General features: G+C 38.6%; 2 protein-coding genes across 9 annotated transcripts in view; both read right to left on the bottom strand.

Annotated features, from left to right (window-relative positions):
- Nucleotides 1-2,894: 2,894 nt before the first annotated feature.
- On the bottom strand, nucleotides 2,895-4,544 carry LOC119513680 (protein lin-9 homolog). Its single transcript, XM_037809084.1, has one exon. The coding sequence runs from the start codon at nucleotides 4,419-4,421 to the stop codon at nucleotides 2,949-2,951; it is 1,473 nt and encodes a 490-aa protein (XP_037665012.1). The 5' UTR covers nucleotides 4,422-4,544; the 3' UTR covers nucleotides 2,895-2,948.
- A 15,375-nt stretch (nucleotides 4,545-19,919) lies between these two features.
- PITPNC1 (phosphatidylinositol transfer protein cytoplasmic 1) overlaps nucleotides 19,920-24,813 on the bottom strand; it is a 270,335-nt gene continuing 265,441 nt past the window's right edge. For 7 of the 8 annotated variants that reach the window (XM_037809087.1, XM_037809088.1, XM_037809086.1 and 4 more), the window contains one exon: nucleotides 19,920-20,272. In XM_037809087.1, coding sequence (XP_037665015.1) covers nucleotides 19,956-20,272 — 317 coding nt within the window. In that variant the 3' untranslated portion in view covers nucleotides 19,920-19,955. Of the gene's footprint in view, nucleotides 20,273-23,390; nucleotides 23,510-24,813 lie in introns of all 8 variants that reach the window. The other variant, XM_037809091.1, reaches the window with a different exon arrangement.

Below are 24,813 nucleotides of genomic sequence, written 5' to 3'. Positions count from 1 at the left end.
GTTACCCATTTTGGATTTTTCATGGAAGATTGACACACAGCACGAGTGGGGTATAGAATGTTTCATCAGGGCAACATTTGTAGAAGGACCATTTTGCAAAGAAGGTAAATGGTAGATATATGTATTCTACTAAATTTCTATATTATATGGAAGTTGTGGTAGTTCTTAAATAAGATCTAAGATGTTCTGAGGTATGTTTTTCAGTTTTAGAAGCTCAAACCCCCTTTCATGTAATTGTTCAGACCACAGCAATGAATCAAACAAAATTTTCAGAATTCATGCAGCTGCCCCTGAAGACTGATTCCCCACAGCAAAAACGAGATAGAGGAATAGTCTAAGATCTTTTGCTATAATTTTGAGCTTGCATTTCAACCTAAGGTGAGCTTCCTCCCTATGGGTGCCAAGGTCAGTTATATTTGTGTGGTAGTTTGAAGCTGTGTGTACCCCAGAAAAGATCATGTTCTTTTAATCCATTCCTGTGAGTGTAGACCTATTGTGTGTGGGACCTTTTGATTAGGTTATTTCAATTCAGATGTGACCCACTTCATTCAAGGTGGGTTTTAATCCTCTTACTGGAGTCCTTTATAAAAGGATAAAAGACAGAAAAAAGCTCGCAGAGAATTTAAGAGATGAAATTCAGAGAAGCCCCAGAAAAGCTAATAGAGACAGAAGCTAAGAGAGAGAAACATGCAGAAGAAGCTCAGAGAGGAAGCCACTGAAGCCAGAAGCTGGAAGCAACGAAACCAGGGGAAGAAGGACGAGCAGACATCGCCATGTGCCTTGCTATCTGACAGAGGAGCCCAAGTTTGCAAGCAGCTGGTCTTTGGGGAGGAGGTATCACCCTGTTGATGCCTTAATTTGGACATTTTCACAGTCTTAGAACTGTAAGTTTGTAAGCTAATAAATCTGCTTTGTTAAAAAAGCTAGTCCATTTCTGGTATATTGCATTTCATCAGCTTTAGCAAACCAAAACAATTTGGAATTCGAAGTCAGGCAAGCCTTCAAGATTTAATTGTAACAGGACAGATAGATGGGAGAAAGACCAGGGCTGAGAATTTTTAGCTGGATGGGCAAAGTATTGAGCCCACAATAACCCAATGATCTTCAGCAACAATTTGGGAAACTTACCATTAGGGATCCAGGCTGAAGTAAGAGGTATCCCAAGCAATGGCCAGCACTCTGCAAAGGTGAGTGCTGCCAGGTGAATGAATGAACAGCCTGAGGGAGGTATGGCCTCTGGAAGTAGTTTCTGGCACTGTGCTAGAATCAGGGGTGAAACAAGAACAGGAAAAGATTCCACTCCTAGGTATATTCCCAAGAGAATGAAAACATAACGGGAATACAGAAAATGTTTGTAGTAGCACTATTCATAATAGTCAAAAGGTGGAAACAACTCAGATGCCCATCAATTGAACAGATAAGCAAACAGTTGTATATACATAAAATGGAATATTATTCAGCCATATAAAGGAAGAAAGTGCTGATACATGCTGCAACTTGGACAAACCTCAGAAGCACTGAACAGAGTGAAAGAAGCCAGACACAAAAGGTCACATGCTGCATGAGTCCTTTTTTTTTTTTTTTTTTTTAATTTTCATAGATCAATTTATTTAGAATTACAAATATCATTAAGAATAAAATATTTATACATTTCTTAATTAATATAGCAGTTTAGCTAAATATAAACTCTGCACTAAAGTTTTGCAGTGACACAATAACAACAAAGAATACAGAAGCATTCTGAAACTATACAAAAATCTCAAATGGAAAATAATCTTAAGTTTTATTATACATTAACATATAAAAAGTCTCATTTTATGAGACAGATAAAAGAATTAAAACCATCTCTACACCTATTTCCTAAACTCCAATCTGAAAACAATTTATTATACTTTATAATACTCTATTTAAAAACAAAATTCCAAATACACACTTTTTACAAGATTAACATTCTAGGCAGGGTTTCCTTAAAAAAACAAAACAAAAACAGAAAATAAACCTTTCTTCTGCATTTCACAGCACTTGGTTATCATATTTGTTTTCCTTATAAAAATCCTTTTTACTTTATAGGTTGTGTACTGTTAGATTTTAACCAGTAATCTGGTTTAAGTTGTGCAAATAAACAAAAATATGAAAATAGTGTATTATCAGTCTTTTTTTCTTTTTTTTTTTTTTTTTTAATAAATCTCATAACAATAGCACTTTTTGCCCTGAATTGACGGGAAAAGCACATGCCAAATCCACTTGCTGAAATTTAGGATTTTGCAGTAATGTTTCTTTCTTGTTCCTTCATTTTCTTTCAACAGACAAACAACAAAGGTTTCTTTTATAAATTATGATAAATTAAAATATTTAAAATTATAAAATGATCTACAGAATCATGTCACATCGCAAGTATATATCATATATACTTGTAAGTCCATATTTCCCATCTATATTCCAGTGGCTTCCTTAAAACTAGGACTTTGCACACCTTATGGCGTTATCTTTTAAAGACTAAGATGCTGATCAACTAAGTCAACTAGATTTGTAATTTTCTGGATAGAATTTCCCAATTGCCACCAATATGCACACAAAGACCATTTTTCTTCATGTTCTCTATTGCAGTAGCTGTCTGCATGCGTTGGGTTGAACTCACGCACATTAAAAAAATGGTCAATATATTCTTCCATGAAATTATACTAATATGTTCAGAAATTTTCAGTTTTAAAATACTTGCTAATAAACAAAAGTAACATAAGCAATACTACTGCAGCAGAATAATAAAAGAAAAATAAATATAATGCTGGTCAGTAATGCTGGTTTAAGAAGCAGTACAGTATATTAAAATGCCTTATTTGGAGATTTTAATTTCCCTTGTTTTGCAGCAGTTCAGTTATTTGGTACTGGGAGCCTATATAAAGGAAAACAAAAACAATGTCCTATGCAGTTGAAATAATTAAATCTTCTCAGTCTCTGTTGGTGTTATTTGCTGCAAAGGCATGTAAGTTTCCCATCTGGCTCAGGCCACTCTGAATATGTGCCACATGGATTTCTACATTATTCTGAAAGCAACTGATATTAGAAGCATCTATTGTATTCTTGATGTCATTTAATGAATCTGTAAGTGATTTGAATTCAAAGGAATTCAGGTCTCCTCCTTCTGCTAGACACTTAATTTGTAACAAAATAGCTGTAAGTCTGGAGATTAAGTCTGTAAGATTTTCGTTTTCAACACAGGGCTGTCCTGTTGAGGAATTTGCATGCCGGACAATTTCCTGTGCTTCTTCTTCACACCTTCGTCTCATATCTGTTGGCTGATCTGCAGGCTGGAGACCCTGGTCTGGAGCAAGCTCATAGCAGTACTGTTGAACTTTATGTAAAACTTTGTTTAGGTCCTTGTTCAGCTGTTCAAGCTCTAGAACAATGGTTGCGTATCTCCGCTGAAATTCAATGCCAATGGGCATGGAATATGATTTCAATTTTTCTGCTTCTGTGTTCATTTCCCTCAATTTCTTGATATGTTCCTTTTTAATCATGAGAATTTTTGATAATCTGGTCACTTGGATAAGGAACTCTACTGGAAAACCACCTAATGTCTCAGTGTCGGAGCCAGAAATTTTATTTCTCCAAGGTGACTGTCCTAATAAAGGATCATTATCTGTAACAGGTGACTGGAGAGGGGGAGTATAATGTAACCGTGGTGGAGTCATGAAAAATCGAGAAGGCCGCTGTTTTTGTCCAAAGGCAGCAATTGGCATCGTCTCATGAGGCTCATTACTAAGAACTTCATAGTCAGGGATGGTATGAGTTCCAAGCCCTGTCCTATCAAAAGTTACTCTATAAGTAGCATTAAGAGTATCCACAGCATCTATTTGTCCAGTGAACAGACCGTCATGAACACCACGTAATCGTGCTGTAACTTTGGTTCCAATAACCAGGGGTAAAGGAATTTCATCTGGGAGATCTTTGAATTGTGAAACATCTGCAACCTTCCTTTGTTGTAAGAGCCTTATTTTCTGCCGTTTCTGTTTTAATGCTGATCTCTCTTCCTCAAAAAATGCAGAAGAACATCTCCGTGGTTTTCCCATAAGTCGTCTGATTTTTCCCCATTCTACTCTTGTTAACTTTCTTGTCTTCAAATTAGGAAAAGATTCCTTTAGACATACACAGAAGTCATTATCACCTTCAAAAAGTGGTTTATCTATATTTGAATAGAACCACTCATATATGCACCATTTATGTGCTTTGGGAAGCTTGAGTAGGTTACGTAATCGAAAACCAATCTTCTGTGATGCTTTCTTATCTGGTGTTGACATTGTTGCTGTAAATTTCTGTGGAACCATTGCAACCCTCTGGTTTCTTTTAGGTGACCTTGTATTTATTTGTCGGTCGTCTTCTTCAGAAAAGAGTCGACTTCGTTTCGAATTTCTAAAAGGCATTTCCACAGCAGAGCCTGTGTTTCTGCCTTTCCAAACAGGTGTTTTCTGTAAAGAATTATACTTTTCATTCCATGTGTTAGATAAGCTTCCCTCTTTTAAACTGACAAGGGCTTTTGCTGAGGAGCCCTCAAGTGATTTTTTCCTCTGCAGGCAGAATGAGAGGCCTATAGAACAGCCATTCCATCAGCATCAAAACCATTCTTCTTTCACCCATTTCACTTGCTCTCGTCAGGCAACTGGTCGAGCTCCGCCATCTTGAACGAGCCGCGCCGCTTTTTCAAAGGCTCATGAGTCCTTTTATATGATATATCCAGAATATGAGACTCCATAGAGGAAGAAAGCAGAGTGGAGCTTACCAGGGGATGAGGATAAGGGGGAGTAGAGAGTGATTATTTAGTGAATAAGGGGGATTTTTATGGGTTGATGAAAAAGTTTTGAAGCTAGAGAGAGCTGGTGGTTGCACAACCTTGTGAATACTAAATACCACCGAACTATACACTTTAAAATGGTTAATTGTATGTCTTCCTGATGCAAACTGTACCGACGCATTCATTCTTTTAACGAATACTGATGACTGTCTAGGAACTGTGAATTCAGCAATGAATGAGACGGACAAGATTCCTGTGCCCAGAGAGCTGTCAGTCTAGAGGAGGTGGGCAATCAGCTGAAGAAAAGCCTCTCTGAGGATGGGACCTTTCGGCTGAGATGTGATGGCCAAGAAGAAGCCAGGCCAGGGGGAGAATGGACAACCATAAGGCTGAGACAGGCAGGTACTTTGATCCTGTAGGTCTTTCTGTCAGCCAGGGTAAGGACTTGGCATTTTAGTCTAAATGCACCAAGTACTCACCAAAGGGTTTTAAGCTAAGGTGTGATTTCTGTTTTGAAAAGCTTTCCCTTTCTTCTGAGTGGAGAATGGCTCCTAGGGGATAAAAGGAGAAATGGACACTAGTTTGGAGGCTGTAGCGGTCATCTAGATCAAGATGACAGTGGCTTGTGGTAGGTGGTAAAAGTGGAGGAAAAAAGTGGAACAGATTGGAGATAGAATTGACAAGCTGGCAGGTGAATGATTGATTTGATTGTGGATGGAGAGAGAGAGAGAGAGAGGGAGAGAGAGAGAGAGAGGGAGGGAGGGAGGGAAAGAGGGAGAGAGAAATCAAGACAAGTTCTGGATGTTTGCCTTGCGTGACAGGGTGGATCAGAGTGTTCTTTACTAAGATGGGGAAGACCAAGCAAGGGAGGGGAATTTGCAGGATGTGATTGGAGGAGGCCAGACCCAGAGTTCTATTTTGACTGTGTTAAGTGTGAGATGCCAAGTAAGAGTAGCCTGTAAGAGCCTGGAGTTCCTGGCAGAGGCCCAGATCAGAGATATAGATTTGAGCATCATCAACACATGCAAGGTATTTAAAGCAGTGGGACTAGGCTCAACAAGCACTGTTGATTTATCTCCTAAATATAGCTCAACCTGTCCACCTAAGTCCTTCCCACTGTCGACACTCTGCTCCAAGCCACTCTTTGACCCTTGCAATTGCTTCCTGGTCTCCCTGCTTCTACACTTAACCTCTTCCAATCTGTGGCCAGTGTAATCTATTCAAAATTCCAATCAGATCATGTCACACTCATGCTTTTAAAAAGGCCAAAATCCTTACCTTGGCCCACAGAGTTGCCAGATAAAATACAGGATGCCCAGTTAAATTTGAATTTCAGATAAACAACAGATAATTTTTATGCATAAGTATGTCCCATATCATTATTCATTGTTTACCTGCTATTCAGATTCAGCTGGGCATCCTGTATTTCATATTTGCTAAATCTGGCAACCCTACCTTCAAGGCTTTGCATACTCGGCCCCTGCCTGTCTTTCCTGGCTCAGACATTCCCTTGCTTGCAGACTTGAGGCATGTTGTTCTTCAGAACACTGAGTGGGCTATGCTCCCTCTCACCCCAGGGCCGCTGCATGTGCTGTTTCCTTTGCTGGGAATGCACTTAGGTCCTCCTGACTTGGCTGACTGCCGCTCACCATTCAGATCTCATTGTCTGCTGAGTATTCCTCTTCTCCTTGTATTATATAACGTAACTTTCTTTCACTGACCCTGTATCAACTTGTGATTACACATTTACTTATGTGACTATATACTATAATTATTATATATATATTTTCCACTAAACTGTAAGGTCAGAGAACAGATGTATTTTTGCTCACCCTGTGCCTCTCCTAGTATATGGTACATAATAGGCACTATGAAAGAAAAAGAAAAGAAGGAAGGAGGGAAGGAAGGAAGAAGGAGGAAGGAAGGAAGGAAGGAAGAGAAGGGAAAGAAAGGGAGGGAGGGAAAAAGAAAGAGGGAATAGAAAAGGATGAAGGAAGTAGATTATAGAATAAATTATAATTAGGACCTGAACAAGGAATGAGGACTAAAGCAGAAATTGACCCTGCGAATTGGTTCACAGGGCAGGGAGAGAACGCAGGCTGAGGATAAAGCTCCCAGGTCGGACTAAGTGGAGAGTAACTTAATATTTTGTCCCAATATGTCGGGGGTGAAGCTGAGGAAGAGGCTTGAGGCTTAAACGCTCTTTCCCTCTTAACCCTGTCTGTCTGTCTGTCTACCTTAAGCCCAGGCAAGTGGGATCAACCCTCTGGAATAGCTGCAGGAGGGAAAGGCCAAGGGGGTCTGGGCGAGCCCTCCCCCATCCCCGATCGACTCCGGGGGGCGTAGCTTCCCCCCACCCTTATGTCTGCTGGGTGAGTCTAGCATGAGGTAAGGATGAGGATATGTGCGGACTAAAGACAACCAATGCAACAAAACCCTGCAGTCAAATGGGTTCTATTTTTAACTCGAACCTCTAGTTGCCTACTTTTATATAAATATGGATTGATAAATTGAGTAAGTTTTGTCTTAGTAATGAAGGGAGTAGGAAGAGAAGCAGGATATTTGGTGCCATTGACATAAACATCTCCATTTCTTTGCTAATATTTTTGGGGGGGAGGTGATGCTGTCTTCATGGCAAATGTTAGCTATATACCACGTTTGTTTTATTATGTAAATTTAAATATTTGCAAATAAAGATAATGGTAACTTTTGTTTATAGAACTTTATAGTTTACTTAGTGTTTTCGTATCAATAAATTATTTTTTAGGGAATTAGATTAAATTCATGGCCCCCCAAAAGCAAAAAACAAAACAGACAACGTCTCCCCTGAAGTGCATCTCATGAGAATCTATAAATGTTACTAAATACTCACAAGCAGTCCCCAAATTACAAAAGAGCTGTGTTCCCACAGCTGGCTTGCGAGTTGGTCGTCTTGAATGCAGACCACTCTTCTCGAGGTTTCCACCTGGCCATTGTAGTGCCTTCATTGGAATCCAAAACCCCAGTGGCCCAGGATCTACAGGAAAACATTGTCACACTTGCAACCTGTCCCCAGGAAGATATCTCTATCTGGGGGAACCTGGACAAGGTGTAGTGGCTCCTACTGTCTCAGGCAGGGGAGGAAAATAAGAAGCAAAAGCAAATGCCGGAAACTGGGGGAGAAGAGAGGAATGCCACTTGAAGTCTTAGGGGTCCCCTTTTTGGGTCCTAGTGCTCCCTCTGAAAATGAAAGGCTTTGAGATGCTCTGTTTCTTAGACTGCATTTCCCTGGTTTTCACTTGAAGCATCAAGAAAGGTGCAGAGGGAAGGGGAAGGAGAGGAAATCTCCGTAAACATTTAAAATAATTGGTTCATATTTGGATCCAGGTTTGAAGAGGCTCATTTTCAAGATGTGCATGCTTCTCTGGGTAGCTTCAGTTTACTTTTATTTAAAAGGAATCATTGAAGATTTGCAGCTGGGCTAGTGGTACTGCTTAGCAAATTCAATTAAAATGTTGGCCTTTCTAGTTAAACTTCCAAAAAGCCATTTATCAGGTTGAGGAGGGTGGCTTATCATGCCAAAAGGCTTTTTCATTTAGATGTAAATTAGACCTAGCATATCAGAAAAAAAGAGAAGCTTTGGACATTTTTATATTCTAACAATAATAGGTCGTGTTGTCTGAAAGAATCTGAATATAACACAATATTGTCCTGCCAGATAATCTGAATTAGGCAGGTGTTTATTTTGTTTTGTTTTTAAAATGATCCCTCATTTGATTTTCATCACAGGAGTAAAGCATATGGACTTTACAATTTGTATGCATGAAAACGGAGCAGGTTTGGCAGGTCTGACTTCATTTTCATAGTTCTTTTTAAGCAGAAACATATTTCACCTTATGTTCACTTGAAACATCATTCATTCTACTTGAGATGTTATTAATGTTTGCTGGAATCCTGGAAAGGGATCAGAAAGTTGCAATTCTCATATTTGTGTCCCCAGGCAAACTTGTTTCTAGAAAGGACATTTGAAGTACTTCCCAACTGCTTTTAGTTAGCTCCTGTGGTTGAAAAGAACAGAGACCTACTTAAGCTAACTCACAATAAAAGGAGCTTCTGTGTAACGATGGAGCGCTAAGGAAAATGTTCACCCTCTGTCTTTTTCAAGAGCTACCTGCTCTTTCTCATGGAGGCTCTGTTTCAATTTGCCTGCCTGCTGTCTCTCTTTCTTGTGACTCTTCATTAGCAGCGCCCACTCCCAACGGACAATTTTGTTTTTACATAGTTGCAGTTCAAATTTAATACATGCTCCATTACTAATGGTGCTGGTGCTGCTACCCTTGAAGAAATGAAGGCTCAGAAATATGAAGCACCTTGGCCAACATCACACAGCCTGACCTGTTTTCTAATGCAACACACAGTAGAGTATCTATACTTATTGGCTTATTAGATTTCTTGCCCATACAATAAACTTAATATGGCTGAGTATGGTGATGACTATGTTATAGCAGAAAAAAAAAAAATTATATAACGGCTGTTTGCCTCAATGAAATATTCTTTGTTTTTAATAGTAAAGTTTTTTGGGTGGAGGTGGCGAGAGGGTGAGTGTGACTATAAAGGGGTAGAGGGAGCCCTGTGGTAATGGAACAGTTCTGTATTTTGAATGTGGTGGTAGTTACATGAAGCTACATAGGTGGTAAAATTGCTAGAACTACACACACACACACACACACACACACACACACACACACACACAGTCTTAGTTTCCTAGGGCCATGAATTGGGTGGCTTGAAACAATAGACATTTATTTTCCCATTTCTGGAGGCCAGGAGTGTGAAATCAAGGTGTCGGCAGGGCCACGCTTCCTCAGAAGTCTGTAGGGTTCTGGCAGCAGTCATACAGGATTGGGGTCCACCCTAATCAGTTTGGCCTCATTTTAACTAATAACATCTTCAAAGATCCTTTTTCCAAATAGGGTCAAATTCACAGGACTGGGACTAGGGATTGGGATTTGAACATGTCTTTTTGGGGGACCGCATTCAGAGCATAACTCACATGCACACACAATTGAGTGTTTGTAAAACTGGTGACATCTGGTGACATCTGACTAAGCTTTGTGGGTTATGCCAAGGTTAATCTCCTAGTGGTGATGCTGTTACCATGGGGACAGGCTGGGTGAAAGGTGCACAGGACCTCCCCTCATACTTTTTTTCCTGTGACTCTATAATTATTTCAAAATAAAAAGTTAAAAACAATTCATAGGGACAAAAAGAAGATTACATGTTACCAGGGGCCAAGGTGGGGAGACATGGGAGTTACTGCTTAATGGGTACAGAGTTCTGTTTGGGATGATGGAGACATTTTGGTATTGGATGTTTGAAATGGGATCACAACATTGTGAATATAACTAATACCACTGACTTGTACACATGAAAGTGGTTAGAATGGGAAATTCTGTGTTGTGTATATGTTACCACAATACAAATTTTAAAATAGATAACTAATTTAAAAAAGCCAAACAAACAAAAGGTTGCAGTCAGATTGTAAATTTTATATCTTGTTCTGGTTATGTGTGAGAAATGACCTTAGTGCTCCCTTGGTGAGAACTCTATTTCTCGGGAATGATTCTTCCCCATCATCCAAGAGAGTATAATGCATGCACTAACATCTTCCTTTTTTGGAGCAGACTTGGAATCTGTCAATACATGAAAGACTCTGCAAGGTTCTGTGAGAATCAGGGAAACCCTGATTCTAAAATAACAATGAGTTAGGGTTTTTACTCTGAGTATCCCTTGGTTTAAAAAAAAACACAAAAATTTGTTGGCACTTATATGATGGTTTTCAGGAAATCCTTAACTAAAGATGTATTCAATGTTTGTTATCACTGAAAGCCTGAATACAAAACGACTTGGAATTGATGTTTGTTTATTCAGTTAAATGAAAACAAAATGGCTTGGAATTGATGTTTGTTTATTCAGTTAAATGCAGTTCCTTATGCTCAAGTTAGGCTTTTGTGTAGTAGCTAAAGGATTTTACAACTTGGTAAGCTGGGCACTGACCATCTAAACAAATGGGAGAGCTTCTTGTGTCTAGGCTCTCCCTCCATCACATTAATGCCCCCAAAGAGGATACTGGACCATTATTACATTAAACTGAAGAAAGATTTATATGGAAATTAGAAGCTAGTGATTAACAAGTTGAGAATAGTAAACTTTTAAAACTGCAGTTACTAACTGCAATTACTTGTTAAAAAAGACATATGTCCCCACTCATACATTGTCAGTGGAACTGTAAATTGGTACAATTTTCTTTAGAGGGAATATTGGTAGTTAATACCCCAAATCATAAAAATATTCATATCCTTTGACTAAATAAATAATTGAAGACACATGTTATGTTACAAAGATGTTCCTAGCAGCACCCTATATAACAAAAAAGTCCAGAAAATAACCTAAATGCCAAATAATAAAGGAACGTGTAAGTAAATTATGGATTTCCAACCCAATGGAATATTGTATAGCTATGAAAATGATAAATATGCTATGTATCAAATGAATATATATATTAAGATGTATATGAATTATTATAAAATCATTCAAAATCCTCCAAGTATTTTGTAGAAAGTTAGCATCTGTGAGTTATCCACCATGGAAGAAAGAGCAAATTCTAAAATACTTAAGGTGAAAATAAAATTCAGATTCTTGTTAGATTTTAACAAAATACAAAGAAATAGAATAATTCTAAGATGATAGAGGGAAAATTCAAACTTGTAGAAATATTTCAAAATGTTCAAGTTGTGCTCTCAAGAGGTAAGATGCACATTTGTACTGATGACCTGACTTGAACTTTTTAAAAAAAAACTTTTTATTTAGAAATAATTTCAAACTTACTGGAAAGTTGCAAAAGTAATACAGAAACAATACATAGAACTCCAATGTACTCCCTACCACATACTCAGATTTACCAACTATTAGCATTTTGCCACAGTTGTTCTATCATTCTGTCTACCATCTATCTATCCATCCATCCATCCATCCATCTTTATATCTAATCCATCCATCCATCCATCCATCCATCCATCCATCCTTCTAAACATTTGAGATTAGATTGCATACATCATGCTCTTCTAACACTTAACTCCCATGTATACTTTCTGAGAACAAGGACACTCACTTAGATAACCACCTTGAGTATGGCTATCAAGTTCAAGAAATTTAATATTGATAAGCATATTGTCCATATTCCAATTTTTCTGTTGTCCCAATTATGTCCTTTTGGACATATTCAGGAATTTTTTTCCTCCATAATTAGATCCAGTCCAGGATCATGTGCTGTCTTTAATTGTCACTGTCTTTTCAATGCCTCTTTTATAAATTGTGGTAACATAGATAACGTAAAATTTCCCATCTCAACCATTCCTAAGCCTACAATTCAGTGGAATTGATCATATTCACGATATTGTGCTACCATCACTATTACCAAAACATTTCCATCATCCCAAACAGAAACCCGGCACCCATTAAGCATTAACTCCCTATTCTCCTTCCCTCCATTCCCACCCTAGTAACCTGTACTCTACTTTCTCTCTGTGAATTTGTATATTTTAGTTATTTCATATAAGTGGAATTATACAAGATTTGTCCTTTTGTGTTTGGCTTATTTTCCTCAACACGATGTTTTCAAGGTTCATCCGTGTTGTATCACGTATCAGAATTTCATTTCATTTTATGGCTGAATGATATTCCACTGTATGTATACACCACATTTTGTTTATCCATTCATCTGTTGATGGACACTTGGGTTGCTTCCATCTTTTGGACATTAATATACAAATATGCTATCAACATTAATATACAAATATCTGTTTGAGTCCCTGCTTTCAATTATTTGGGTCATATATTAGGTCTGAATCTTTTTGAGGAACTGCTAAACTGTTTTCCACAGCAGCTGTACATTTTACATTCCCACCAACAATGTATGAGAGTTCCTTTTATGTTTTTTTTTTTAAATAAAATTCATTCTAATGGGTGTGAGGTGGTATCTCATTGTTGTTGATTTGCATTTGTTTCATAGCTAATGTTATTGAGCATTTTTAATGTGCTTCTTGGCCCTTGTATATCTTCTTTGGAGAAATGTCTATTCAAGTTCTTTGCTCACTTTTTTAAAAAATTCAGTTTTACTGAGATATATTCACATATCATACAATCATCCATGGTATACAACCAACTGTTCACAGTTCCATCATATAGTTGTGCATTCATCACCCCAATCTATTTTTTGAACATTTTCCTTATACCAGAAAACGTAAAAATAAGAATAAAAAATAAAAGTAAAAAAGAACACCCAAATCATCCTCCCCCTCCCACCCTATTTTTCATTTAGTTTTTGTCCCCATTTTTCTATTCTTCCATCCATATGCTGGATAAAGGGAGTGTGATCCACAAGGCTTTCACAATCACACTGTCACTCCTTGTAAGCTACATTGTTATACAATCATCTTCAAGAGTCAAGGCTACTGGGTTGGAGTTTGACAGTTTCAGGTATTTACTTCTAGCTATTCCAAAACATTGAAACCTAAAACAGGTTATCTATATAGTGCGTAAGAATGCCCACCAGAGTGACCTCTCGACTCCACTTGGAATCTCTCAGCCACTGAAACTTTATTTTGTTTCATTTCACATCCCCCTTTTGGTCAAGAAGATGTTCTTAATCCCACGACGTCGAGTCCAGGTTCATCCTTGGGAGTCATATCCTGCATTGCCAGGGAGATTTATACTCCTGGGAGTCAGATCCCACGTAGCGGGGAGGGCACGTCACCTGCCAAGTTGGGTTAGCTAGAGAGGGCCACATCTGAGCAACAAAGAGGTACTCAGGGGGAGACTCTTAGGGACAATTATAAGCAGGTTTAGCCTCTACTTTGCAGCAATGCTTTGCTCATTTTTAAATAGGGTTGTTTGTGTCGTAGACTTTAACTGCATACTGTACACATGGAGCAAAAAACTTTCTTTGGGACGCTCTGAACATAATCACCTTTGTGCTTAAGACCACAAAATGATTCTCAAGGTTTGGGAATGGGCAGTAAACTCCTAGCACCTTGCATGTCTTGTATGTAGACTCCCTTGGGAGCAAAAAAGTTACTTTAGAATGAAATTTCTAAAAAAATCACAATTGTCCATATTTAGCAGAGTGACACCCTTAAGTGATGGAGGGGTCAAATTGCCCTTCTACAAGTTAAAGGAGAGGAAGTGATGATCCCAGGTCTTTTGTGACTGCCTTGTGGTGCAGACAGTTGGGACTTAGTTTAACATCAGTATCCCTTAAATTATAGGAGGTTAATTCAGCTTAGTAATGATGCTGCACTGAATGGCTGGATTCAGGACGTGTGACCAAGCCCAGTTTCTTTGGCTATGCATTAGCTCAAGCACTCAATGCTGGGAGCATTGAGGCAAAGTACCAGCCTGTTTCCAGCTTTCTTAGGAACAGGGGAAGTAGTTAAATGTTTGGATTTGAATGTGATTTCCTACTAGAAAGAGGAGAATTTATGGGAACATGGGGTGTCAGAGAGCCAATAATTAAGCAGAGAAATACAATGTAACAAACACGAAAGCAGTACTTGCCTGGATGAACAGCACTGAATTATAAACACACACACACACGAATGCACATGCACATATAGGTTGAGTTTTGTTCCAAAGTTATCAAAGCTTCAGATTTGCGAGCAACATTTTCAACATTTTCATTTAGGGATGTTTGAGAACGGAGCTTGGAGAAAGGACAAATGATTTATCCTGAATGGAGAGGACAAGATGCAGTTGGAGACTGGAGGCAAGAAACCCTAAGCGGAGTGTTATGAAGGAAACAAAATTTTAGAAAAGAATGTGAGTATTCAGAAATCTACGATTAATGCTCCAACGAGATAATGCCTTGATTAAAATCTACACTGGGAAATTGGGAGTACTACAAACATCTATTTATTTAACATAAGGCCTCCAAATATTTAGCAATCTATAGTTCAGGCCCAGGAGTAAGCACCCAGTCTGAGTGTACCCAAGTTTGCTGGCTGCAAGTCAGCCAAGAACTATGTGTGTGAAGTTTGTGTGTTTTTAATAGAGAATTACAAGGCAGGGTGGGGGTGGTAATGGTGGAGTTGGAGTGACAAAAGCAAGCATGTTTTAATTAATCGGACTGATGTTGTATCATTTCGTGAAAATTTTCAGTGTAGAGAACCTAGTCACAGTGCATTGTGATAGCATGTTGTGGCCTGATGCAGTCAGAGGTTAGAACACGATAGGGATGTTGACGTTAGTTTTAGGATTGAAGAGGCGACATCCAGTGTGTTTCTGCTTCAGTTCCTAGGTGAGCAATGAACAAGGGGCAACAAAACATTTCTGTCCTCATCTACCCAATCCCCCAAAGACCCTTTTGTGAACAACAGGAGCTACTTGAGATGAAGCCACAGCAGAGTGATTTCACCTTAAAGTCTGGCCTGCCCTGCAGTGCAGTCTGGTGGTCCACGGGGGTGATGCTCCTGTAGACTCTCGGGATGATTTTTCTTGGTCAGGCTGTAGCCTCACATTAGATGAGGGAGGACCCATGTGCCCATTTAGATAGATGGGTGAGTGTATGAGCATGTATCCCACTGGGTTAGAGATTCACCTTGGGTATTTTTGGGCTGGAAAATTAAGACGTGGAACCCAAGCTTTTCCTACTGAGAGCCCTGGCTCTGATGGCACTATATGCCCATGAGATGTCTGGGTTTCCTTGCTCACAGGTCCTCTTGTACTGGGTCTAAGTCGAGGATGCTGGCTTTTCATTCTTCCTTCTTCCCCACAAGTTCATTTTTGCTGACCTTCCCTTGCAGAGTAGCTGAGAAAGAGAGAGGAAGCTACACTTGGAAAGATTGCTTTGTACTTTATTTACAACAGAATGTAAGAAAAAGTAAGTTATTAATAATAATAAATAACTGGGAAAAAAACACAAAACAGCCACAAATAGACACAGAAGGATGGCATGTGGGAGGATCAACTTTTGTTTGCTTTGCTTTGTAGTCTATAACACTGTGCATTCCAAAACTTGGTCCTTCAGCAGTGGCAGTGGTATATTGATTCATCTAAGCAATCAAGATCCCAGCTCAAAATGTAAACTCTAAAAATTACACTTGAAGCTACACATAGAACTGGCATCAGTATAACATCAACTCAAAGAACCTCTTCTTGGTGATACATGGAAACTGAAGGGAGCCTTGCAATTCAGTAGACATGCTTTCAATTCAAAGCAAAAACACTGAGAGGCATATCCTAAAGCATTTGTTAACTTAACGACAAAATTACATTTATTAATGGCATCTGAAAAGTTCTCGACATGTTCACATTCTCTTATTGCACTAATTCCTAAAAAGCTTAAACACTTATACTTTAAATGCAAACAGGTTGTTTTGCAGGTACAGCACAGAAGAACCCAATATGTTTTGCTTCAGCATGCCAACACTGTACTTTTGTGTAACATTTCAGTTTCAGCAAGAATGAATAGTTTAAGATAGTTTATTTTACGATCAAATTTCAGTCACTGGACAGATTTTTTTTTTTTTAAATTTCAAGAACTATGTCTCAGTTTGTCACCTAGCCTACTGAATCAGATGGCCAGAAAAGAACCAAAACTATTTAGACAATTCCTCTCTACTGGGTTATCTGAAACCACATTATATGCAGAGTAAATTATACTCTGGCCATTCTCCAGCAAAATTCCTATTGATCTAAGCCAGCCAGTGACATATTACCTTGTTGTCTCTGAGCCGTAAAAAGATGCTAAGCAAAGAAGAATAAAAAAATACATATACATACATTAGCCTTGAAACTTTCAAGGAGAAATGATTTCCCGAGTGTCAGAATATATTCTCTTAGGTCACTAATTGTTTATTACAGTGTCTCGAAAGAAAACCATGTAATTACTTTTGGGGATATTGTTGTGTTTTTAAGCATCAAGTGTCTGAGTTATATATCCACAAATGGGCTGCTTAGAGATTTATTTTCACAACCAAATAAATTAAAGTAGAAGAATTTGTAAATTAGTTTGCCAATGAAACCACTTATTTAGTTAGAATTGTGATAACTGAAAAGTGTCACAGCCTCCTTGGTTGTCTTGCTTTTCTTTTGCTTTGTCTTATTATAGCCCCAAAGAAGAAAAATGAAATGATCTTCAGATCTGATCTCTGACAAAGCTTATCAGATGGAAACACTGAGGTCTTCATATCTCAGGAAAGCACAGCCAAAGCAAGAATGCTTGCACTTAACAGCCAGTGGGAAGCAAGGGGCATTTTGTATTTGAAATCCATCCGAAGTAATGAAATTTATGGTTATTTTGATGGTCTCCACTAGTATCAGAGATGAAGATAGGGTGAACATACATATGTGTTATCCTATAGATTATTTATTTTAATTTGACTACCAGAGATTTGAAACTGGTGATGTCTGGTTCACTATACTATATTTATATATAATATATATACAGGTATAATACAATTTTGGTGAACAAAGTTGAAGGTTTCCACGTTGCAGACAGAGGCACTGAGTTAAGGATTCTATTTTTCCCCAAACATGCTTTGTGAACTCAAGTTTCTCCTTTTTGTTTTCTTCTAAATTTCCATCATGCAGCCATTTAATTTCCATCCTTATAAGAATTATTAACGTTCTATATACATGTTCATCGCAGGCTTTTATCCATAAATGGAGAATGTGAAATGACACTTGAAAACAAGATATATAAAATATTGAAGTCATTTATGCCTCATAATGGGATTGGATTAAATAGTCGAAGCAGCTAAAGGAATATCTGTTCCCCACCCCACCCCATCCCGCTTTTAATGCACATGAACCACATGTAGACAGGAAAACTGAATATACTTAAGATCACACACATTTGTTGGCTAGGAATCACACTATCATAGGAGGCTTTGCAACTGATGTCTGTGGTTTATACTGGCTATAAAGGAAATAAAACTCACAAAGGAAATCACAGATTTCTAAAGCAGACAGAATTGATGACCTTGAAAGCAGAAGCTACTTTATAAAAAAAAGAGAGAAAATAGCAAGGGCATTAATGGAAAAACGAGGTGCCAGATGTGTTAACAAATTGCAAAAAATAAATTCATTCTATGTGAAAATAATGATCCCCCATCCTGATTTCAGCTTGCAAATGATAAGCAAATAAATAAATACCGTATCTTAGTATCTTCTGAGAGTAGAATTTTTGCTTTCTAAAATGATCCTGTCAAAACCAAACATTCTCATTTAGGATTACTGTGCAGAGAGGGAGCCATTTAGAAGTCCAAGGAGTTTGATAAAAGATTAAGTTTTCCCACAAGCAAAAATCATGCTACCATACCATGCAAAGAGGGTGTCTTACTACGATGTTATCACTCTTGCAACTGGTTTCCTCTTGAGTTCTGGATCTATTCATTATTTTTTTAAGCTAAATGTCAACCTACCGATAAAGAAATGATCTTGGCAGTCTGACAAATGACGTAGAATACTTTGGTGCTGGCTCATGGGGCCAGCGCCTGCACCATGGGAGAGAGAATTAACCCAAAAGACACCACGTGGAGTGCCGAGCACTGAGAGAGAAGCAGGCAGGGTTCACTGGCCCAGAGGCTGTGGGAGGACGATACGCTTCTTGGTTGATTTTGTTTCCTTTGGAATCTGTGTTTTGGGAAGTTTCCTTTCCCGAGGTTGGAGGTTATGGTGAGGAAGGCCAGCTGAGGCACGGGCCTCCGAGTGCTAACTTACCTTTTTCTCTTCCTGCCTTGGAGGACAAAAGTAAATGCTGAGATTCTGCTTGCCCTTCCTTCTGTGTTTAAAGGCAGTGAGGTGCGAAAGTGGCAGATTTTCTTCTTTAGACTGAAGAATTCTCTTTCTGCCACTTTGGTGAATGATCTTGCCTCCTGTTAACCTGGATTCTAATCCTGCGTCACCACTACTTGCGGAAAAGAAACTAGACAGTGCAGCAGCCCTTATCACTCCTCCTTTTTACTCTACAAATAGGAGTCATCGATTCCACTCATTCTGTCTTCCCTCATGGCAGCGTTTATGTGACTTCTGTGACATTCCCAATAATATTTGGATTTCAGGTAAGGAATAAGACAGTGACACTCCTTTCTAAGATTCAGTGATGGCCAGTCCATTCCAGGGAAGTATGGAGGATGTTACTAAGAGTAAAACAATGGGAGACAGTTCTCTTTTTAGAATTCGCACACCAGACTTCCTGACAGTGTTAAAGCCCAGTTACTGCACTCTACCCTTGAACTTCTTTGAATGGGCAAATAGTCAATGAATTCTATACAATTAGTTGCAAATTCTGAGAATCTTAATGGATGATGGAAGCTGACAAGTCAAGGTTTGTTGGTCCCTGTAGAGAAAAAAGATGTTTGCCTCACCTGGGCCTCTTGGTTCTTAAGCTAAAGCATTCCAAAATCAGTCAGTTATGATCACATTCATCCATGCAATTCTTAAAAGATTTCTGAGGCCACGAGGGCACAGAAGGGAAAGTTATTAAAAGACAGAAACAAGTGGAATCTCTATTAAATTCTGTGAAAGGTATAAATATGTTATCATTAATTGCACTTGGAGCCTGTATAGGTTGATAATTAAAATTTTCAAAAATTTAAAGAGTCAATTAGGCCCCAAATCCTGAGTCAAACTAACCAAACTAGGAATCTCAGTAACTGTTGGTATTCAAGTATTGGTGATCAGCAGTTCAAAATATTTAACCATTAGGTATGTGATGCCTGAGAGTGTTTTTGAGAATTTCAGGTTTGATGGGAGGAAATTGACTTCCACTATTTTACCACATCTTGTAACAAATTGGTGCAGTGTTTTCATTTGCTTACCCTTGAAGTCCACGTTGACCTCATTAAATGCCCAATTGCAAGGCTTACTCTCTGGCTTATAGCTGTTGCTATGGAAAATTCCTTCTGTCCCTTTTCAAGTCGTAACCTCTTACATCTAATACGCTGTGTGGAATACTTAGGGATTCATATTATATGTGAAATCACTTAACCACATGCACACTCAGAGATTGAAGGAACATGTTTGAGTGACAAAGCAGTCTTTTTCTATATCAGAAGATTATTTTTAAAAAAAACAACAAAACAACCCAAAATGAAAATATAAAACCCCATGAAATATTCATATTAAGTTACTCTGATTTGGGCCAACATGGCTTATCTGAAGAGTGCATGCCAGGTAAATTCAGGGTGGCTTTTTTCTCAGGGTCTGGAAGTGTGAGAGTTTCTGGGGCAGACTTTTTCCGGGGCCGATCTTTAGGAACTGACAGAAATTCTGGTGCGTCTGTGGACAGAGGTGTGGACGGAGCGCTAGAAGGGGCACTGCGGACTGAAGAAGGTAGAAGGGGGATGCTTGAGATAGAAATTGCAGGTGGGAAAATGCCAATTTTCTTGTTGGTGGCTTCCTGAGTGGCTCGTTCAAATTCTCGGACTTCATCCAATGTCATGTCTTTTAGAGAAAAAAGGAAAAAAAAAAAAGAAAGAAAAATGAGCAGCTATTGACAAGAGCTGGAAACGGATTCATCACCAAGTCTGCTTTTAAAAGGAAATATAGGAATGCCATCATCAAAGGGCTTCTTCAGATAATAAACCCAAATTATTCAAAGGCTAAATCTGCATTTTTTCTTTTTGCTAAGGCAAAACCCCGAAAATAATATTCCTTTATGAATATCCATCCAAGACTTTCCAAAGCAAAGAGAATTTTAAGTATTCTGAATAAGGAATCACAGGAGAGTTACACAACCACCCCCAGGAAAGTGTGTGTGTGCGTGTTGTTGTGGGTATATTTGGTACATGGAGATAATAGATCTGGTCATCTCTTCCATAAAGGAAAGGTAATTAAAGCAACCAATGGCCCTGAAATGATACATATTATTGTCCACTTTAGATCACAGAAGTACAAGAATACCTTTGTAGGGTAAATAGGTAAGTCATCAGAATTCTACAACACGCTATATTTCAAATCAATAACTATACTTCTTGCATTCTGAGGGTGCACGAGGAGGCTGTGGCTACTATCTGTCCTGACCGAGACCTGTGTTTTAACTGATCAACTTAAAAAACAAATAAGACAATGATAACAACAAAAGCTCAGCAAATAAAACCATTTCTTAAGAAAATCTAAAAGAAAAAGAATATAGAATAAGCCCATTTTGCATTCTTTCTTGTTCTCTGCCATGTACTTTAGTAGTTGAATCTTCACAAGATGATAATGCATGAATATACTGGCATGAAACAATACAGCCACTTTGGAAATATTAGCCATGTAAATAATATTCATAACACTCTATTAAACATTAAGTCTCATACCATATGAGCAAACCAGAACAATTTTTCATGAAACAAAATCCTTAAGAGCTTTTTCTGGGAACAATAATTAAAATTTTCTGACAGGGGAAAGTTTTTACAAATGAAGTAACAAATTACAACTGTGTAGATATAACAAAATTCAGAATCTCTCAAGAAAAGCTGTAACTGAAAACTTACCAGTTTTTTTTTATTACTAAGAATATTGAATAAGCTAAGAAATGAGATTAAGGCTTTTTAAAAAAGAGGGTATTTATTTAAAAATAAATACGGAAAAATTTCAGCGAATAGGAGTATACCATCTGAAAATTTAGACTTTAAAACTAGTGGCTTATTGCTCTACTCCAAACATCCAGCAGGGGGCAGAAATCATCCAAAGTACAGAATGTTTGATTTTCTGCTCCCAGAAGTTCTCTTCCTTCAAGGCTTTGAAACTGCTCAATTGAAAGGGAGACCATTATTTCCTTAGAGCTGTGTTCATGGATGTTAATTTTGCATATCAATCTAATTTGCTCAGGTTGATGATTTAAATTTTATTTAACACCCATGTGGTTTCCATTTGTGATGGATATCAACCTCTTGATTTGAACTGTTTTTCATTATGCTAGAGGAGAAAGAGGAGAAAAATAAATGATCCCCAATTTCATGAAATTCCAGAGAATAAGGGAAATGTTGTAAGCATTCAAAATAACCACTAACTCTGAGGAGGTGGGCATCTCCTGCGCTGACGTCATGCAGCCAGAGTAAATAGTCGGTCTTTCCCATGGGAAGAACCGCTCTAGGTATCACCTTTTACATAATAAATTGAATTTACAATAGTTGTAATGACAGTAAACTGAAAGAAAATCAAATAAGAAGTCTTAAGCCATAAGTTGCAAGAACTTTAGCTGTAAGAATTTAGAATAAGAAAAGCACTGTGCTTAGAAGTCACAGAACATGTGGCATTAACCCCTTTCCAAGAGCGGCTGGGGGGAACTGGTGTCTAATGTTCCTAAAAGAAAAGGTAATCGAAAGTGATGCAAATTCCAGGGCAATTTCCTTAATGAGCATTTCTAACTTTAAGCAGGGAGACAGGAAGGTGGGAGTCGTATTGGAATTGGAATGAGGACCATATTGGTCTGTGCATAGAGGAAAATTGCATTTAGGTCTTATCTGAGCAGCTTTCTGCAAAACCAATCACTGCATGCAGAGGAAGAGTTAGGGCCATTTCAACCCCAAGGGCAGTCACATTGCATCCAAACAGCAGCACATGAGCCTTGCAGGGGTGGTAAACGTTCCCAAGACATGCTCTACAAACTTAATTAAAAAATTCCCAAGTGCAACTGAAAGGTCTTCACAATTCTAAAGCATTCATTTACAACTCTAGTCACCTCTCAATTTTCTAATTATTACTTAAAAAAAAAAACCTAATCTGTAATATTCTAGGAGACAGGGCTAATGGCCATGAGGGCTCATGCTGGCTCCAAGAGAGCTCACAGCTCTGGCAAAGACAAATACAAATGATTCGGAGATTACATTTTTTCCCTTACTATCTGTATCTACTGCCTCTTCTCTTCATTAGCATGAATGATTGAGATATAACTATACTTAAGATGCTGGCATATACCACTTAGTTGGCTCTTGATTTTCAGCGTTTGACTAAATAACCTGGAGGCTCTCTGAGGCTTAAGTCCCAGGTAGATTCACTCTGCAGCCCAGCACATTCCCAGCTCACAACCCCCTTCAATGCTCAGGCAGTGTGTACACACAGATTGCAGCCCAATCTTGAAAGTAACCTAAGTAAAAGGGGATGGATTGGGTAAAACAGCTATAACCAGTCATAGAAAGCATTTCAAAGCAACTGTAGAGAGACCTAAAACAGCAGATGAGCCAGAAGCCCTCCCTTGAATAACTGAGTGTTAACTATGTTTTGAAAAGTTACGGACGGGTTGTTCTAGTTTACATATGACATCCACTTGGACCCCTCTGCTCTTTTATGGTGCAGGCAGTTTTACTAGTACTGAAAAATGTTTCCACTCTCCACGTTCTTGGTTTTATGACCGAAATGACCCCCAAGCCAAGTGGCTTTAAAGAATCGCACTTTCTGGGAGTGAGAGGTGACACTGCCCAATTTAGACCCAGCTCAGGTTCTTCACCAACAGCTTCTGAGCAACGATACATTTTTGAGGAAGGCTGGAATTGAATGCCTGTAGTATTTCAAAGACCAGTTTATGTGTGCATTTGCTAAAGGGTGGGCAATATGTTTTAAAAATTCTACATACACTTGTTTTGGCATGGCTCTCTATGTCATCCACAGTGGAGGAATGCTGATTGCAAACTTTTATGTTGGTTTGTTCATGCATGTTTTTCTCGTATTCCCGAACATCATCCATTGTCATATCTGAAAGAAGGTCAAGACGTTGGCAACTTGCGTTATTAAATGCAAACTTTCAATGGGGAGACTTTAGGGAAAGTTGGTAACTTAGCAGAAGCCACAAAGAGGTTTAAAAAGCAGGGAATTCACTAACTTTATGAAGAGTAAATCATAAAGTTAGCTAAACCAGCCAAAGGGGGAATGAGTGCAAGGAAGTTAAGTTAAAACAGCCTTAGAACAGAGAAGAGTGGAAATTGTTTAGGGGTGTTTCTGTAAAGTGAGCTAAGTAGGTGGACAGTATTAGCACATGGGCAGTGTCGTAGCCCGAGATCTCCTAAAGCCTTGTTAGGAGATCCCTTAGGGAGAGGTTTGGGTTTGTTTGGTTTAATACTTACCTTCCATATACCTTTCAGAATAGACTCAGAGATTTTTCAATTAATGCATTCAACAACAGAAAGGACACTTTCACTGCTATTATGGGAAACATGACATGGAAGACAGAGAAACGATGTTCTCTGGTAACCCAAGAAATGTGGTGGAATTCTCACACAGAGATATATTTTTACACGGAATACATGGTATCAGATAGTACAGGTCTGTACTGAACTTCAAGTCTAGCCCAACAGCTTGATGATGGCTGGCACTAGTTCCACCCACACTTATCTATAAATAAAATAGCACATGACATGATTATGACTTTTTTGGCCAGAGTCTGCACAGTTTTTCAGTATCTCAGGATAAGGATCTTTTAATCCAGTGGTTTTAACTGGTGGTGGTGGTGGAGTGTTAGGTGAGATATTTGTTTGTCACAGCTGGAGAGAGGGTACTACTGGCATCCAGTGGGTAGAGGTAAGGGATGCTGCCAAATATCCTACAACGCACAGGATACCTCCCCATCACAAAGAATATTCTGGTCCGAAGTGTCAACAGTGCCAAGATAGAGAACCCTGTCTTAATCCAACTGATAAAAAACAAGGAAACTGTCCATCTTCAGCATGTGAGATGCATACAAATGACAATTAGTCTCACTTGGAGACCTTCTGTTGTTTTATCCCTATCCCCCTCCCCAATCCTTGGTTCTTTTATCAGCAGTTTCCCTAGGTGGCCATGGCCTCTGTTGTTCTCTTGGCAGAATTTAACTTCACACCTCTTTACAATGAAGGTATGCTGAACAATTGCTTAATCTACCACCCTGATAACTAATTAGCTTAGTGGGGATTTAGAGCAGGTATTCACAGCTGGAATTTCTCCTTAAGTATTTTCTGTATCATGTGGTTCGGTGTCTTTTTATATCATGTCATGTGTCATGTGAGAGTCTCTTCATTTCCAGA

Source organism: Choloepus didactylus, chromosome 18, assembly GCF_015220235.1.
Source record: "Choloepus didactylus isolate mChoDid1 chromosome 18, mChoDid1.pri, whole genome shotgun sequence".
In the NCBI taxonomy this organism is placed as follows: domain Eukaryota; kingdom Metazoa; phylum Chordata; class Mammalia; order Pilosa; family Megalonychidae; genus Choloepus; species Choloepus didactylus.
The sequence above is the reverse complement of the archived record's forward strand: the minus strand, read 5'-3'. Positions and strand labels throughout refer to the sequence as shown.